Source organism: Vidua chalybeata (genome assembly GCF_026979565.1).
Source record: "Vidua chalybeata isolate OUT-0048 chromosome 37 unlocalized genomic scaffold, bVidCha1 merged haplotype SUPER_37_unloc_4, whole genome shotgun sequence".
NCBI classification, from domain to species: Eukaryota; Metazoa; Chordata; class Aves; order Passeriformes; family Viduidae; genus Vidua; species Vidua chalybeata.
In genome coordinates this window covers 1-16,981 of record NW_026530306.1, presented here as the reverse complement: position 1 = coordinate 16,981, position 16,981 = coordinate 1, and the positions used below count along the sequence as shown (strand labels likewise).

At 58.0% G+C, this 16,981-nt stretch overlaps 1 protein-coding gene across 1 annotated transcript; it reads right to left on the bottom strand.

Moving 5' to 3' along the window:
- Positions 1-119: 119 nt before the first annotated feature.
- ARMC5 (armadillo repeat containing 5) lies at positions 120-16,135 on the bottom strand. Its single transcript, XM_053933248.1, is given in 8 exon segments — positions 120-2,966; positions 3,633-3,789; positions 5,000-5,132; positions 6,388-6,543; positions 6,545-6,897; positions 8,788-11,680; positions 13,409-13,519; positions 15,713-16,135. Coding segments are annotated over 8 exon segments (5,775 nt in total). The 5' UTR covers positions 15,990-16,135; the 3' UTR covers positions 120-1,271.
- Positions 16,136-16,981: the final 846 nt, after the last annotated feature.

The following is a 16,981-nucleotide window of genomic DNA, read 5'->3' as shown; positions in this document are numbered from 1 at the left end:
TTGGGAATTTGGAGTAGGGAATTTTTGGGGATTTGAGGGTTTTTTGGCAATTCGGGGTCAGGATTTTGGGATTTTGTTTTTGTTTTGTTTTTTGTTATTTTGGGACTCAGCCACGCCCGGCGCTTTCACCCTTTTTTATTCGCTCCAAAACCGCCCGAAATCGCCCCAAAAATTCCCCCCCAAAATTCCAGAAGGTCCCGAAAATTCCAGCGAGGTCCCCAAATCCTGAAGGGGGGGATGCCCCATGACGTCATCGTCACCTGGGGTGTCCCCAAGGTCCCAAAATTGTCCCCAAAGTAATTTTTTGTGCCCCCAGGGTCATTTTGGGGTCCCCAAAATTGTCCCCAAGGTTCTTTTTGGTGTCCCCAAGATCCTTCTTGGGGTCTTCAAGGTCATTTTTGGGGTCCCCAAATCCTCCCAGGTGACCCCAAAAGTGTCCCCAAGGTCCCAAAATTGTCCCCAGGGTCCTTTTTGGGGTCCCCAAGCTCCTTTTTAGGATCCGCAAATCCTCCCAGGTGTCCCCAAGGTCATTTTGGGGGTCCCCAGGCTTCTTTTTGGGGTCTTCAAGATCATTTTTGGGGTCCCCAAGGTCCCAAAATTGTCCCCAATGTCCTTTAGGTGTCCCCAAGGTCCTTTTTGGGGTTTGCATGGTCCTTTTTGGGGTCCCCAAATCCTCCTAGGTGACCCCAAAAGTGTCCCCAAGGTCCCAAAATTGTCCCCAAGCTCCTTTTGGTGTTCCCGGGGTCACTTTTGGGGTCCCCAAGGTCACTTTTGGGGTCCCCAGGGTTCTTTCAGGGTCCCCAAAAATTGTCCCCAAGCTTATTTTTGGTATCCTCAAGGTCATTTTGGTGTCCCCGGGGTCATTTTGGTGTCCCCAAGGTCACTTTTGGTGTCCCCAAGGTCATTTTTGGGGTCCCCGGGGTTATTTTGGTGTCCCCAAGGTCATTTTTGGTGTCCCCGGGGTCACTTTTGGGGTCCCCAGGGTTCTTTTAGGGTCCCCAAAATTGTCCCCAAGCTCATTTTTGGGGTCCCCAAGCTCCTTTTGGTGTCCCCAAGCTCATTTTCGTGTCCCCGGGGTCATTTTTGGGGTCCCCGGGGTAACTTTTGAGGTCCCCGGGGTCACTTTTGGTGTCCCCAAGGTCACTTTTGGGGTCCCCGGGGTCATTTTGGTGTCCCCAAGGTCATTTTTGGGGTCCCCGGGGTAATTTTTGGTGTCCCCGGGGTCATTTTTGGGGTCCCCGGGGTCACTTTTGGCCTCCCCAAAATCGCTTTCACCGCCACCCCTCCCCCTCCGCGCCCTCCCCCTGCCCCTCCATGACGTCACCCTCCCTCTCCGTGACGTCACCGCCCTCCTCCTCCTCCTCGCTGTCCCCGGGGTGTCCCCAGGGCTCCCCTCCCCCCCCCAGCAGGGGGTCCCACACCGCCCCTCCCCCCAGGCGCAGCGCGGTGGGGGAGGGGCTCAGCACGCCCAGCAGCGCCCGGGCCAGCACCGAGGGCTCTTTGGCCACCTGGGCCACCTGCAGCAAGGCCGCGGCCACCTCGGGGGCCACCCCCGCGCCCAGCACGTCACTCGCCACCCTGGTGGCCAGCGGGGCGCAGCCCCAGAGCTCCGCCAAGCCCCACAGCTCCGCGGGGCCGCCCCGCACGGCCCCGGCCACCCAATCCTCGAAGGTGGCCACCAAGAAGCGGCGGGCCAGGGCCAGCGCCGCCCCCGCCGTGGCCACCGGAGGGGGAGGCGACATTTGGGGACAGCGCGGGGGGCGGCAGCCGTGCAGGAAGTGCAGCAGGAGCAGCAGCGCGGCGCGGGGACAGCGGCGGATGGTCACCCGCGCCTGGTGGCCCTCCAGGAAGGGCCCGCCCAGCAGCGTGGCGAGCACCGGCGAGGATCGGGCGAGCGCCGCGCGCGACGCGGGGAGCCCCGGCGGCACGTCCGGGACCAGGGACACGTCCCGGGGGGAGCGCGAGTAGGGACAGGGACACGGGCAGGGCGACAGCCGGGGACACCCGGGGGGCGCGGGGGACACCTGGGGGGGGCTTGGGGACGTTTGGGGGGGGCTTGGGGACGTTTGGGGGGGATTTGGGGACGTTTGGGGGGGATTTGGGGACGTTTGGAGGGGGTTTGGGGACGTTTGGGGAGGATTTGGGGACGTTTGGGGAGGATTTGGGGACACCTGAGGGGGATTTGGGGACATTTGGGGAGGATTTGGGGACGTTTGGGGGGGGCTTGGGGACGTTTGGAGGGGATTTGGGGACATTTGGGGGGGGTTCAGGGACATTTTGGGGGGGTTTGGGGACACCTGGACAGGATTTGGGGACATTTGGGGGGGGTTTGGGGACATTTCGGGGGGGTTTGGGGACATTCGGGGACGTTTGGAGGGGGGTGGGGACATTTGGGGACAGGAATTGGGGGGGTTTGGGGACATTTTTGGGGGATTTGGGGACATTTTTGGGGGGTTTGGGGACATTCGGGGACGTTTGCAGGGGGGTGGGGCCATCTGGGGCCACCTGGGGCCAGGTGAGAGCGCCCCAGAGGTGTCCCCAGAGGTGTCCTCAATGTCCCCAGGTGTGTCCCAGGTGTCCCCGGGTGTGTCCCAGGTGTCCCCCGGTCCATTTCTGATGTCCCCAAAGGTGTCCTCGATGTCCCCAGGTGTGTCCCAGGTGTCCCCAGCTGTGTCCAGGTGGTCCCAGGTGTCCCCAGGTGCATCCTGGATGTCCCCAGGTCCATTTCTGATGTCCCCAAAGGTGTTCTCGATGTCCCCAGGTGTGTCCTGGATGTCCCCAGGTGTGTCCAGGTGGTCCCAGGTGTGTCCAGATGTGTCCTGGATGTCCCCAGCTCCATTCTCGATGTCCCCAAAGGTGTCCTGGATGTCCCCAGGTGTGTCCTGGATGTCCCCAGGTGTGTCCAGGTGTCCCCAGGTGTCCCCCAGGTCCCCGTCGGTGTCACCGCTGTCCCCGTGGCCGTTCACCTGCGGGTCCACAACGCACCAGGTGTGTCCCAGGTGTGTCCCCAATGTCCCCAGGTGTGTCCCAGGTGTGTCCCCAATGTCCTCAGGTGTGTCGCTCACCTGTCCCAGGTGCTCCCTCACCTGCCCATCCCCCCAGGTGTGTCCCAGGTGTCCCCAGGTGTGTCCCCACTGTCCCAGGTGTGTCCCAGCTGTGTCCCCAATATCCCCAATGTCCCCAGGTGTGTCCCAGGTGTGTCCCCACTGTCCCAGCTGTGTCCCAGGTGTGTCCCCACTGTCCCAGGTGTCCCCAGGTGTGTCCCAGGTGTGTCCCAGGTGTGTCCCTCCCCTGTCCCAGGTGTGTCCCAGGTGTGTCCCTCACCTGTCCCAGGTGTATCCCCAATATCCCCAATGTCCCAGGTGTGTCCCAGGTGTGTCCCTCACCTGTCCAGGTGTGTCCCAGGTGTGTCCCCAATGTCCCAGGTGTGTCCCAGGTGTGTCCCTCACCTGTCCCAGGTGTGTCCCAGGTGTGTCCCAGGTGTGTCCCAGGTGTGTCCCTCCCCTGTCCCAGGTGTATCCCCAATGTCCCAGGTGTGTCCCAGGTGTGTCCCTCACCTGTCCCAGGTGTATCCCCAATATCCCCACTGTCCCCAGGTGTGTCCCTCCCCTGTCCCCAGGTGTGTCGCTCACCTGTCCCAGGTGCTCCCTCACCTGCCCGATGGCAGCGGCGGCGTAGAGAGCGAAGGGGGGAGGGGCGGCCCCTCCCCCCCCGCGGGCGGCGGCGCCGAGGAGCAGCGGCAGCGCCCCTCCCCCACCCCAGAGCAGCGGCCACAGCGGCGAGCCCGGCCTGGGGGAGGGGCGGGGTCACGATATATCGCGATAGAGCCCCTCCCCCACCCCAGAGCCCGGCCTGGGGGAGGGGCACGGTCACGATATATCGCGATAGAGCCCCTCCCCCACCCCAGAGCCCGGCCTGGGGGAGGGGCGGGGTCACGATATGTCGCGATATGGGGGTGGGGGAGGGGATTTTTGGGCGGGTTTTGGGGGTGGGGGAGGGGCGGAGTCACGATATGTCGCGATATGGGGGTGGGGGAGGGGAATGTGGGGGTCCCAGGGGAGATCCGGGGGAATTTTTGGGGGAATTTCAAGGAATTTTTGGGGGGATTGTGGGGATTTTTTGGGGATTTTGGGAGAAGTTTTGGGAGGGATTTGGGGGATTTTGGGTGGATTTTGGGCTGTTTTGGGGGGATTTTTGGGGTATTTAGGGACGTATTTTGGGGTGATTTTAGGTTAATTTGGGGGGACTTCAGAGGGATTTTTGGGAGGATTTTGGGGTGGTTTTGGGTTAATTTGGGGGGGATCTTGGAGGGATTTTTGGGAGGATTTCGGGGTGGTTTTGGGGGGATTTTTGGGAGGATTTGGGGGGGATTTCGGGGTGGTTTTGGGGGGATTTTTGGGAGGATTTGGGGGGATTTCGGTGTGGTTTTGGGGGGATTTTTGGATCGATTTTGAGGGGATTTTGAGGGAATTTTTGGGTGGATTCCAGGGTGTTTTGGGGGAATTTTTGGGTATTTAGGGGCGTATTTTGGGGTGATTTTAGAATAATTTGGGGGGGTTTTAGAGGGATTTTTGGGAGGATTTTGGGGTGTTTTTAGGTGGGATTTTGGGGTGGATTTTGGTGGTTTTGGGGGGGATTTTTGGGAGGATTTTGGGGTGGTTTTGGGGGATTTTTGGGGTATTTAGGGACGTAATTTTGGGGTGATTTTAGATTAATTGGGGGGGGTTTAGAGGGATTTTTGGGAGGATTTTGGGGGATTTTTGGGGTATTTAGGGACGTATGTTGGGGTGATTTTAGATTAATTTGGGGGGGTTTTAGAGGGATTTTTGGGAGGATTTTGGGGTGTTTTTAGGTGGTTTTTGGGGTGGATTTCGGTGTTTTTGGAGGGATTTTTGGGAGGATTTTGGAGGGATTTTGAGGTGTTTCTGGGGGGATTTTTGGGAGGAACTTGGGGAATTTTTGGGTGGGTTTCGGGGGGTATTTTGGGGAGGGGTCTCACCTGGCCAGCAGGGCCAGGGCGGTGGCGCAGGCCAGGCGGGCGGGGGGGCTCCCACACCTCAGGCTGTGGGTCAGGACCCCCACCCCAAACGGCGACGCCGCCGTCGCCCCCAAACTCCGCAGCAGGGCCTCGCCTGGGGGGAGCGGAGATTTTGGGGGGGGGGGGTCAGAAATTCACCTGGGACCCCCAGGATTGAGGTTGGGGTACCCCAAACCCCCCCCCCCGGAATGGAGAATCCTAAAAATTCTGGCTGGGATTTGGGAAAATCGGCCCCAAAAAATTGAATTTTCTCAGAAATGCCTGATTTTCACCCAAATCCCCCCCAAAATTCCATCAAATCCGCCTGAAAACCCCCAAACTGCCCCATTTCCCCCCAAATTCCCCAATTTTCCCCAAATGCCCCCAAAATCCCCCAATTCCCCCCCTAAATCCCAAAATTTTCCCAAAAAAAACCCAAAAATCTGCCAATTTCCCCCCAAATTCCTCCCAAAATCTCCTTCAACCCCTCCAAAATCCCCAAATTTTCCCCAAAACCCCCCAATTTTCTCCCAAACCCCCCAAAATCTCCCCAAATCCCACTAAAATCCTCCAATTTCCCCCCAAATCCCCCCAAAAACCCCACAATTTCCCCCCAAATTCTCCCAAATTCCCGTTTTTTCCCCCAAATCCCCCAATTTTTCCCAACTTTCCCCCCAAAACCCCCCATTTCCCCCAAATCCCCTGATTTTCCCCCAAATTCCCTCCCAACCCCCCAATTTTCCCTAAATTTCCCCAAAACTCCCCCAAATTCCCATTTTCCCCCCAAATCCCCCCAATTTCCCATTTTTCCCCCCAAATCCCCCCAATTTTCCCAAATTTCCTGCCAAAATCCCCCCAATTTTCCCCAAATCTCCCCAATTTTCCCCCAGAATCCCCCAAATTCCCATTTTTCCCCCCAAATCCCCCAATTTCCCCCCTAAATCTCCCCAGTTTCCCCCCAAATCCCCAGTTTTTCCCCCTAAATCCCCCAATTTTCCCCAGAATCCCCCCAAATTCCCATTTTCCCCCCAAATCCCCCAATTTCTCCCCAAATTCCCATTTCCCCCTCCCCAAATCCCCCAATTTCCCCCCCAAATTCCCTTTTTTCCCCCCAAATCCCCCAATTTCTCCCCAAATTCCCATTTCCCCCCCAAATCCCCCAATTTCCCCCCAAGTTCCCATTTCCCCCCCCAAATCCCCCAATTTTCCCCCCAAATTCCCTTTTTTCCCCCCAAATCCCCCAATTTCTCCCCAAATTCCCATTTCCCCCTCCCCAAATCCCCCAATTTCCCCCCCAAATTCCCTTTTTTCCCCCCAAATCCCCCAATTTCCCCCCAAATTCCCATTTTTTCCCCCCAAAAAAAACTCACCCAGCTCCCTGAGCCTCTCCCTCCTCTCCTGGGGGGGTCCCGGGTGGGGATTTTTGGGGTGGGGGTCCCTCCCCTCCCCCACCTCCCTGGCCCACTTGTGGGGCGGGACCCCCAAGACGAGCCAGGAGTGGATGAGGGAAGGGACGAAACCCCGGAGGAGGAGCCCCAAAAATTGGGGATTTTCCACCAAAAGCTGCAGCAGGCGGGGGGCGCGGGGGGAGGGGCGGGGGACCCCCGCCAGGTACCCCAAAATGGCCGAGACCAGGGTGGGGGAGGGGAGGGAGGGGGAGGGGGAGGGGGGCTCGGCCAGGCGCTCCAGCAGGAGCAGGGCGGGGGTCTCGGGGAGTTTGGGGTCCCCCAAAAGGGTCGGGGGGATTTTGGGGAGGGCGAGGGTCTCCAGGGTGGGGGGGGAGGGGCGGGCGGGGTTTTTTTTTTGGCGGGGGAGGGGAAGGGGAGGGTGGGGGAGGGGAGGGGGGAGGGGTGGTGGGGGAGGTGGTGGAGAGCCAGGACCTGGGGAGGGGGAGGGGAGAGGGGTCAGAGAGCGCCCGAAAAACGCGGTTCAGTGAGCAATAAAAAACCCCAAAAATGCAATTAATTAACCCCAAAAATCCCTTCAAATGACTCCAAAATGACCCCAAAAATCCCCTTAAATAACCCAAAAAAATCCCAAAAAATGACCCCAAAATTACCCCAAATATCCCCTTAAATAACCCCAAAAAATCCCTTTAAATGACCCCAAAATGACCCCAAAATTACCCCCAAAATCCCCTTAAATAACCCAAAAAAAGCTGTTTAAATGACCCCAAAAATCCCCTCAAATAACCCAAAAAAATCCCTTTAAATGACCCCAAAATTACCCCAGAAATCCCCTCAGATAACCCAAAAAAATCCCAAAGAATTCCTTTAAATAATCCCAAAAATCCCCTTAAACAACCCAAAAATGACCCCAAAAATCCCTTTCAATAACCCCAAAATCCCCCAGATCCCCTCCAGGACCCCTCCCCAATATCCCAACCCTCCCCCCAGGACCCCCCAAATCCTCCCCAATATCCCAAATCCCCTCAAACACCCCCAAACCCCCTCAAATCCCCCCCAAATCTCCCTCCCCAATATCCCAAACCCCTCAACCCCCCCCAAATCCCCCGCCCCAATATCTCAAACCCCCCAAATCCCCCTCCCCAATCCCCCAATCCCACAAAATCCACCCAAATCTTGTCCAGGATCCCCAAAACAACCCCAAACCCCCCTCCCCAATACCCCAAATCCCCCTCCCCACTCACCTCAGCCCCCTCCAGCTCCCAGCCGCCGCCTCCCCGGGCGCCCCCAGCCCCAAATGACACCCGAATCCCCCTCCCCAATACCCCAAATCCCCCCAAATCTTGTCCAGGATCCCCAAAACACCCCCAAATCCCCCTCCCCAATATCCCAAACCCCCAAAATCCCCTGAAACCCCCCAAACCCCCTTTCCAATACCCCAAATCCCCCTCTCAATATCCCAAACACCCCCCAAATCCCCCTCCCCAATATCCCAAACCCCCAAAATCCCCTCAAACCCCCCCCCAAATCCCCCTCCCCAATATCTCAAACTCCCAAAATCCCCTCAAACCCCCCAAATCCCCCTCCCCACTCACCTCAGCCCCCTCCAGCTCCCCGTTGCCGTCTCCCCGGGCGCCCCCAGCCCCAAATGACACCCAAATCCCCCTCCCCAATACCCCAAATCCCCCCAAATCTTGTCCAGGATCCCCAAAACACCCCCAAATCCCCCTCCCCAATATCCCAAACCCCTCAAATCCCCCTCCCCAATACCCCAAATCCCCCCAGATCTTGTCCAGGATCCCCAAAACACCCCCAAATCCCCCTCCCCAATATCCCAAACCCCCAAAATCCCCTGAAACCCCCCAAACCCCCTCTCAATATCCCAAACACCCCCCAAATCCCCCTCCCCAATATCCCAAACCCCCAAAATCCCCTCAAACCCCCCCCAAATCCCCCTCCCCACTCACCTCAGCCCCCTCCAGCTCCCCGCCGCCGCCTCCCCGGGCGCCCCCAGCCCCAAATGACACCCGAATCCCCCTCCCCAATATCCCAAATCCCCACCAAACCCCCGCAAATCCCCCTCCCCAATATCCAAACCCCCCCAGATCCCACTCCCCAATACCCCAAATCCCCTCAAATCCCCCTCCCCAATATCCAAACCCCCCCCAAATCCCCCTCCCCAATACCTCAAATCCCCTCAAATCCCCCTCCCCAATATCCAACTCCCACCAAACCCCCGCAAATCCCCCTCCCCAATATCCAAACCCCCCAAATCCCCCTCCCCAATACCCCAAATCCCCTCAAATCCCCCTCCCCAATATCCTAAATCCCCATCAAACCCCCCAAATCCCCCTCCCCACTCACCTCAGCCCCCTCCAGCTCCCCGCCGCCGCCTCCCCGGGCGTCCCCAGCCCCAAATCCCGAGGCAGATCCGCCGAGGCCGCCTCCTCTTCCTCCCTCTCCTCCTCCTCCTCCTCCTCCTCCTCCTGGTGCTGCTCGTCCCGGCCGGCCCGGGGGGCTCTCGGTAGCCCCCGGGCGAGCAGCGGGACCAGCCCGGCGCCGTCCAGGGCTCGCAGGGCCGGCGGGTCCCAGGCGAAGGCGGCCAGGGCGAGCAGCACCGGGCGGTGCCAGCGCCGCGCCCGCGGCTCCCGCAGCACGGCCAGCAGCGCGCCCAGCCCGCCCGAGCGCCGCACCCGCGCCCGGTTCACGGCCTCGCGGCACAGCAGGCACAGCGCGCGGACCCCCGACTCAAATTGGGCACCCCCAGACTCAATTCGGGCACCCCCGGGGAGCTGCGGGGTCCCGGAGGGGGATTTGGCACCCCCAGACCCAATTCGGGGAGTCCCGGGCTGAAACTGGGCACCCCCAGACTCAATTCGGGCAACCCCGGGCTGAAACAGGGCACCCCCAGACTCAATTCGGGGAGTCCCAGACTCGGATTTGGGGGGTTTGGAGGGAGTTTTGGGAGCCCCCGACTGAAATTGGGCACCCCCAGACTCAATTCGGGCACCCCCGGAGGAGAACTGGGGGGTCCCGGAAGGGGTTTCGGGACCCCCAGACTCAAATTGGGCACCCTCCGGCTGAAATTGGGCACCCCCAGACTCAATTCGGGCACCCCCGGGGAGCTGCGGGGTCCCGGAGGGGGATTTGGGACCCCCCGACTCAAATTGGGCACACCCAGACTCGGATTTGGGGGTCTGGGAGGGGATTTTGGGAGCCCCCGACTGAAATTGGGCACCCCCAGACCCAATTCTGGGAGTCCCAGACTCGGATTTGGGGGGCTTGGAGGGGGTTTTGGGAGCCCCCGACTGAAATTGGGCACCCCCAGACTCAATTCGGGGAGGCCCAGACTCGGATTTGGGGGGCTTGGAGGGGATTTTGGGAGCCCCCGACTGAAATTGGGCACCACCAGACTCAATTCGGGGAGTCCCGGGCTGAAACTGGGCACCCCCAGACTCAATTCGGGCACCCCCGGGAAGCTGTGGGGTCCCGGAGGGGGATTTGGCACCCCCAGACCCAATTCGGGGAGTCCCAGACTCGGATTTGGGGGGCTTGGAGGGGGTTTTGGGACCCCCAGACTCAATTCGGGCACCCCCGGGCTGAAACTGGGCACCCCCAGACCCAATTCGGGGAGGCCCAGACTCGGATTTGGGGGGCTTGGAGGGGGTTTTGGGACCCCCAGACTCAATTCGGGCACCCTTGGACTGAAATTGGGCACCCCCAGACTCAATTCGGGCACCCCCGGGCTGAAATTGGGCACCCCCAGACTCAATTCGGGGAGCCCCAGAGGCGATTTTGGGGGTCTTGGATGGGATTTTGGGACCCCGAGATTTAAGTTGGGGACCCCCAGACTCAAATTTGGCATTTTCACCTAATTTGGGACCCCCAGACTCAAATTGGGCACCCCTGGAGCTGAATTTAGGGTTGGGACCCCCAAATTTGGGGTTGGGACCTAATTCAGAACCCCCAGACCCGAATTCGGGACTCCTGGACCCAGATTTGGGACCCCCAGACCCAAATTTGGGATTGGCACCTGACTGGGGACCCTCACCCAATTGGGGACCCTTGGACCCAGCCCGAGAGGAGAACTGGGAACCCCCAGACCCAAATTTGGGATGCTTGGGCTCAGATTTGGGATCCCCACCCTTAAATTTGGGATTCTCACCTAATTTGGGACCCCCAGACTCAAACTGGGAACCCCCAGACCCAAATTTGGGCCCCCCATTCAAATGGGGACCCCCGTTCATTTGGGGACCAAACTGCGGGAGTTGGGGGCGACCCCCACCCAATTTGGGACCCCCACAATTGACTTGGGGACCCCCACCCTTAATTTGAGACCCCTCACCCAATTTGGGACCCCCACCCAATTTGGGACCACCCTCAGATTTGGCACCCCCACCCAATTTAGGACCCTCACCCCCAAATTTAGAACCCCCACCCAATTTAGGATCACTCCCAAATTGAGGACCCTCACCCCCAAATTCAGGATCACCCCCAAATTCAGGACCACCCCCAAATTTAGAACCCTCACCCAATTCAGGATCACCCCCAAATTCAGGACCCTCACCCCCAAATTCAGGATCACCCCCAAATTTGGGACCCCCACCCAATTCAGGATCAGCCCCAAATTCAGGACCCTCACCCCCAAATTCAGGCTCACCCCCAAAGTCGGGACCCCCACCCAATTCAGGATCAGCCCCAAATTCAGGACCCTCACCCCCAAATTCAGGACCCTCGCCCCCAAATTCAGGCTCACCCCCAAAGTCGGGACCCCCACCCAATTTAAGCCCCTCCCCCCGCAGCCCCCTCCTGACCGCGGCCACCGCGGCCTCCACGGCTCCGGCCGCTCCCAGCGCCGGCCGCAGCCAGCCCCGGCCGCTGACCGCCGCCAGCACGGCCAGCGCCGAGCCGCGGGCGTCCAGCGCCGGCCGAGCGGCCAGAGCGGCCAGAGCGGCCAGCGCCGGGGTCACCGCTTCGGCCACGGCCGCCGGACACGGGGCGGCCAGCAGCCCCCGCAGCGCTCGCGCCAGCGCCGGACACGACGGGTCCGAGGGGGCCAGCGCGGTCAAGCGTCCGGCCAGCGCCGCGGCCGCTCGGACGCGGCAGGGGGCGGGCAGCGGGGGGTCCCGGGGGGCGGTTTTGGGGCGGTTCGGGGGGTTTTGGGGGGTGCCCAGGATGCGGAGGGCGCGGGCGGCGCTGGCCAGGCAGCCGGGGGTGCCGCAGGTGGAGGTCAGCGAGATCAGCAGGGGCGCGGCACCTGAGGGGTTAATGCGGGGTGGTTTGGGCACAGGGTGGGCTCAAATCGCCCCAAAATTCCCTCAAATCGCCCCAAAATTCCCTCAAATCGCCCCAAAATTCCCTCAAACCGTCCCAAAATTCCCTCAAATCGCCCCAAATTTCCCTCAAATCGCCCCAAAATTCCTCCAAGTTTCCTCCGAAATCACCCCCAAATTTCCCTCAAATCGCCCCAAAATTCCCTCAAATCGCCCCAAAATTCCCTCACATCGCCCCAGAATTCCCTCACATCGCCCCAGAATTCCCTCAAATCGCCCCAAAATTCCTCCAAGTTTCCTCCCAAATCACCCCCAAATTTCCCTCAAATCGCCCCAAATTTCCCTCAAATCGCCCCAAATTTCCCTCAAATTGCCCCAAAATTCCCTCACATCGCCCCAAAATTCCCTCAAATCGCCCCAAAATTCCCTCAAATCGCCCCAAATTTCCCTCAAATCGTCCCCAAAATTCCCTCAAATCGCCCCGAATTTCCCTCGTGTCACTCCCAAATTCCTCCAAGTTTCCCCCAAATTTCCTCCAAGTTTCCTCCCAAATCACCCCCAAATTTCCCTCAAATCGCCCCAAATTTCCTCAAAATCCTACCCAAATCGCCCCCAAAGTTCCCTCGAGTTGCCCCCAAATTCCTCCAAATTTCCCCCAAAATTCCTCCCAAATCGCCCCAAATTTCCCTCATATCACCCCCAAATTTCTCCAAATTTCCTCCAAAATTCCTCCCAAATTGCCCCCAAATATCCCTCAAATCGCCCCCAAATTTCCCTCGAGTTACCCCCAAGTTTCTCCCAAAATTCCTCCAAATTTCCCCCAAATTTCTCCAAATTTTCCCCAAATTCCTCCAAATTTCCCCCAAAATTCCTCCCAAATCGCCCCAAAATTCCCTCAAATCGCCCCAAATTTTCCTCAAATCGCCCCAAAATTCCCTCGAATCACCCCAGAATTCCCTCAAATCGCCCCAAATTTACCTCAAATTGCCCCAAAATTCCTCCAAGTTTCCTCCCAAATTGCCCCCAAATTTCCCTCGAGTTGCCCCCAAATTCCTCCAAATTTCCCCCAAATTTCCTCCAAATTTCCTCCCAAATTTCCCTCAAATTGCCCTGAATTTCCCTCGAGTTGCCCCCAAATTCCTCCAAATTCCTCCCAAATTGCCCCCAAATTTCCCTCAAATCGCCCCAAAATTTCCCTCGTGTCACCCCCAAATTCCTCCAAGTTTCCCCCAAATTTCCTCCCAAATCCCCCCCAAATTTCCCTCAAATCGCCCCCAAATTTTCCCCAAATTCCCCCCATTTCCCCCAAATTCCTTCAAATCCCACCCAAATTTCTCCCAAATCCCCGAATTTTCCCCAAATTTCCCCAATACTCCCTAACACTTCCCCCAAAATCCCTGAATTTTCCCCCAAAATTCCCTGAATTTCCCCAAAATTCCCTGAATACCCCCCAAAATCCCTGAATTTCTCCCAAGATTCCCCCAAAATTCCCTAAAAACCCTCAAAAATTCCCAAATTCTCCAAAAAAATGCCCTCAAAATCCCTAAAAATTCCCGCAAATTTCTCCAAACTCCCCCCAAATCTCCCAAAAAAATCCCCAAAAAATCCCCAACAATCCCCAGAAAATCCCCAAAAATTCCCCGGAATCCCTCAAAAATCCCCGAATTTTCCCCCGAATTCCCCAAATCCCCCCCAAATCGCCGGTCCCTCACCGGCCTCCAGCACGTCGCGGGCTCCGTCCGGCTCCAGGGCCAGGTTGGCCAAAGTGCGAGCGGCGCGGTTCCGGACGCTCTCGGGGGCAGCGGGCAGCGCCAGCACGGACACTGCGGACAGGGGTCAAAGGTCAGGGATGGACACTGCGGACAGGGGTCAAAGGTCAGGGATGGACACTGCGGACAGGGGTCAAAGGTCAGCGCCAGCACGGACACTGCGGACAGGGGTCAAAGGACAGGGATGGACACTGCGGACAGGGGTCAAAGGTCAGCGCCAGCACGGACACTGCGGACAGGGGTCAAAGGTCAGGGATGGACACTGCGGACAGGGGTCAAAGGTCAGCGCCAGCACGGACACTGCGGACAGGGGTCAAAGGACAGGGATGGACACTGCGGACAGGGGTCAAAGGTCAGCGCCAGCACGGACACTGCGGACAGGGGTCAAAGGACAGGGATGGACACTGTGGACTCCTGACACTTTTCCCCTCATTCCCAGCTCTTTTCCCCTCACAAATGACACTTTTCTCTCACAAATGGCACTTTTCCCCTCACAAATGACACTTTTCCCTCACAAATGACACTTTTCCCCTCACAAATGACACTTTTCCCCTCACAAATGACACTTTTCCCTCACAAATGGCACTTTTCCTCTCACAAATGACACTTTTCCCTCACAAATGACACTTTTCCCCTCACAAATGACACTTTTCCCCTCACAAATGACACTTTTCCCTCACAAATGGCACTTTTCCCCTCACACCTGACACTTTTCCTCTCACTCCAGACACTTTTCCCCCCATTCCCGGATCTTTTTGCCTCACATCTGACCCTTTTCCCCTCACACCCGACACTTTTCCCCTCACAAATGACACTTTCCCCTCACATCTCACAGTTTTCCCCTCACACCTGACACTTTTCCTCTCACTCCAGACACTTTTCCCCCCATTCCCGGATCTTTTTGCCTCACATCTGACCCTTTTCCCCTCACACCCGACACTTTTCCCCTCACAAATGACACTTTTCCCCTCACAAATGACACTTTTCTCCTCACAAATGGCACTTTTCCCCTCACACCCGACACTTTTCCCCTCACAAATGACACTTTTCTCCTCACAAATGGCACTTTTCCCCTCACAAATGACACTTTTCCTCTCACAAATGACACTTTTCCCTCACAAATGGCACTTTTCCTCTCACAAATGACACTTTTCCCTCACAAATGGCACTTTCCCCCTCACAAATGACACTTTCCCCTCACATCTCACAGTTTTCCCCTAACACCTGACACTTTTCCTCTCACTCCAGACACTTTTCCCCCCATTCCCGGATCTTTTTCCCTCACAAATGACACTTTTCCCCTCACAAATGACACATTTCCCCTCAGAAATGACACTTTTCCCTCACAAATGACACTTTTTCCTCACATCTGACACTTTTCCCTCACAAATGACACTTTTTCCTCACATCTGACACTTTTCCCTCACAAATGGCACTTTTCCCTCACACCTGACACTTTTCCCCTCACATCTCACACTTTTCCCCTCACACCCGACACTTTTCCCCTCACAAATGACACTTTCCTCTCACACCCGACACTTTTCACCTCACAAATGACACTTTTCCTCTCACACCCGACACTTTTCCCCTCACACCCGACACTTTTCTCCTCACACCTGACACTTTTCCCCTCATACCTCACACTTTCCCCCTCACACCTGACACTTTTCCCCTCACAAATGGCACTTTTCCCCTCACAAATGACACTTTTCCCCTCACACCTGACACTTTTCCCCTCAGAAATGACACTTTTCCCCTCACACATGACACTTTTCCCCTCACAAATGACACTTTTCCCTCACAAATGGCACTTTTCTCCTCACAAATGGCACTTTTCCCCTCACACCTGACACTTTTCACCTTACATCTCACACTTTTTCCCTCACACCCGACACTTTTCCCCTCACACCCGACACTTTTCCCTCACAAATGGCACTTTTCTCCTCACAAATGGCACTTTTCCCCTCACACCTGACACTTTTCACCTCACATCTCACACTTTTCCCCTCACACCTGACACTTTTCCCCTCACACCCGACACTTTTCACCTTACATCTCACACTTTTCCCCTCACACACGACACTTTTCCCCTCACACCCGACACTTTTCCCTCACAAATGGCACTTTTCTCCTCACAAATGGCACTTTTCCCCTCACACCTGACACTTTTCACCTCACATCTCACACTTTTCCCCTCACACCTGACACTTTTCCCCTCACAGCCAGCCCCTGTTCCTCCTCACTCACCCAGCCGCGGCACCCCTCCGAGGCTCCTGGCCTGCCGCCGGCAGCCGGGCTCGGTGCAGCAGTTCCCGAGCACGCTCAGCGCCAGCTCCAGCACCCTCCGGGGCCGCTCGGGCCCCACGAGCTCCAGCAGCGGCCCGAGCCCCCCTCGCTCCCGGAACCGCGCGGGGCCCCCGGCCCGCCGCGTGTGCCGGACGCGCAGCGCCAGCAGCGCCCGCGACAGCGACGGCTCGGCCGCGGCCCGCACGGCCTCCACGCACCAGCCCAGGGACTCGGACATGGTGTGGGGGAGAAATGGGGGAAAAAAAAACGGGCGAAAACGGGAAAAAAAACACAATAATACAGCGTGGAGGGGGGAGAGGGGAACGGTGAGGGGCGGAACGGGCGGAGAGGGGAGAGCGGGGAGGGGGGAACGGCGGGGAGGGGGCACAGAGAGAGCGGGGGAAGGGAGAGGGGGAGGGACGGGGCGCGCGGGGTGATGGGAGAGGGGCGGGGCTTGGGGGTGATTGGCGGGTGGCGGGAAGAGGCGGGGCGATCTGTGATTGACAGGTGGTGCGTTAGGGGACAGGGTGATCGATCAGAAAAACGCGCGGCCAAGAGTGATTGATTAGGCAAAGACTAATGGATTAATAATTGCATTAAATCGATTGATTGATTGATTAAGTGGCATGGCAATGGATGACTGATGGAGCTGTGGGTGTTCTGTTCAATGGGAAAGGGGCGTGACAATGAGCGATTGATTAGGCAAATATTAGTTGTTTGATTGGATTGAGGGTGGGGTGGAAAGGGCGGGGCCATAGGTGATTAACAGGGAAATTGGCGAATGATTGATTGATTGATTGACAGGCAGGCAGAGGACTAAGTGAACAGCAGAAGAGGCGGGGCAATGGATGATTGGCAGCAGAAATGCAGAAATAGGCGTGGCACCGAGTGACTGACAGCACATGGAGCTGATGGTTGACCGTTCGTGGGCGTGGCCGGGGCGGGGCTATATGTGATTGACAGATGTGGGGCGCGGCCAACGAAAGCTCGCGAGGTTTCCCGAGATTTGGCGCCGTTCCCGCCCTTTCCCCCCCCCCCGTCCAACATGGCGGCGCACACGGGGTCCCCCCCCGGGCCGGGCATGTCGCGACAGTGGCGACAGTCGGGGCCTCGCCTCGATCCCGACACCGCCGAGTATTTCCGGAGGGCCCTGGAGACGCTGGAGGAGGGGCTGAGCGAGGAGGAGCTCGGTGAGGGGGGGTTTGGGGGGGGGTCCATGAGGGGATTTGG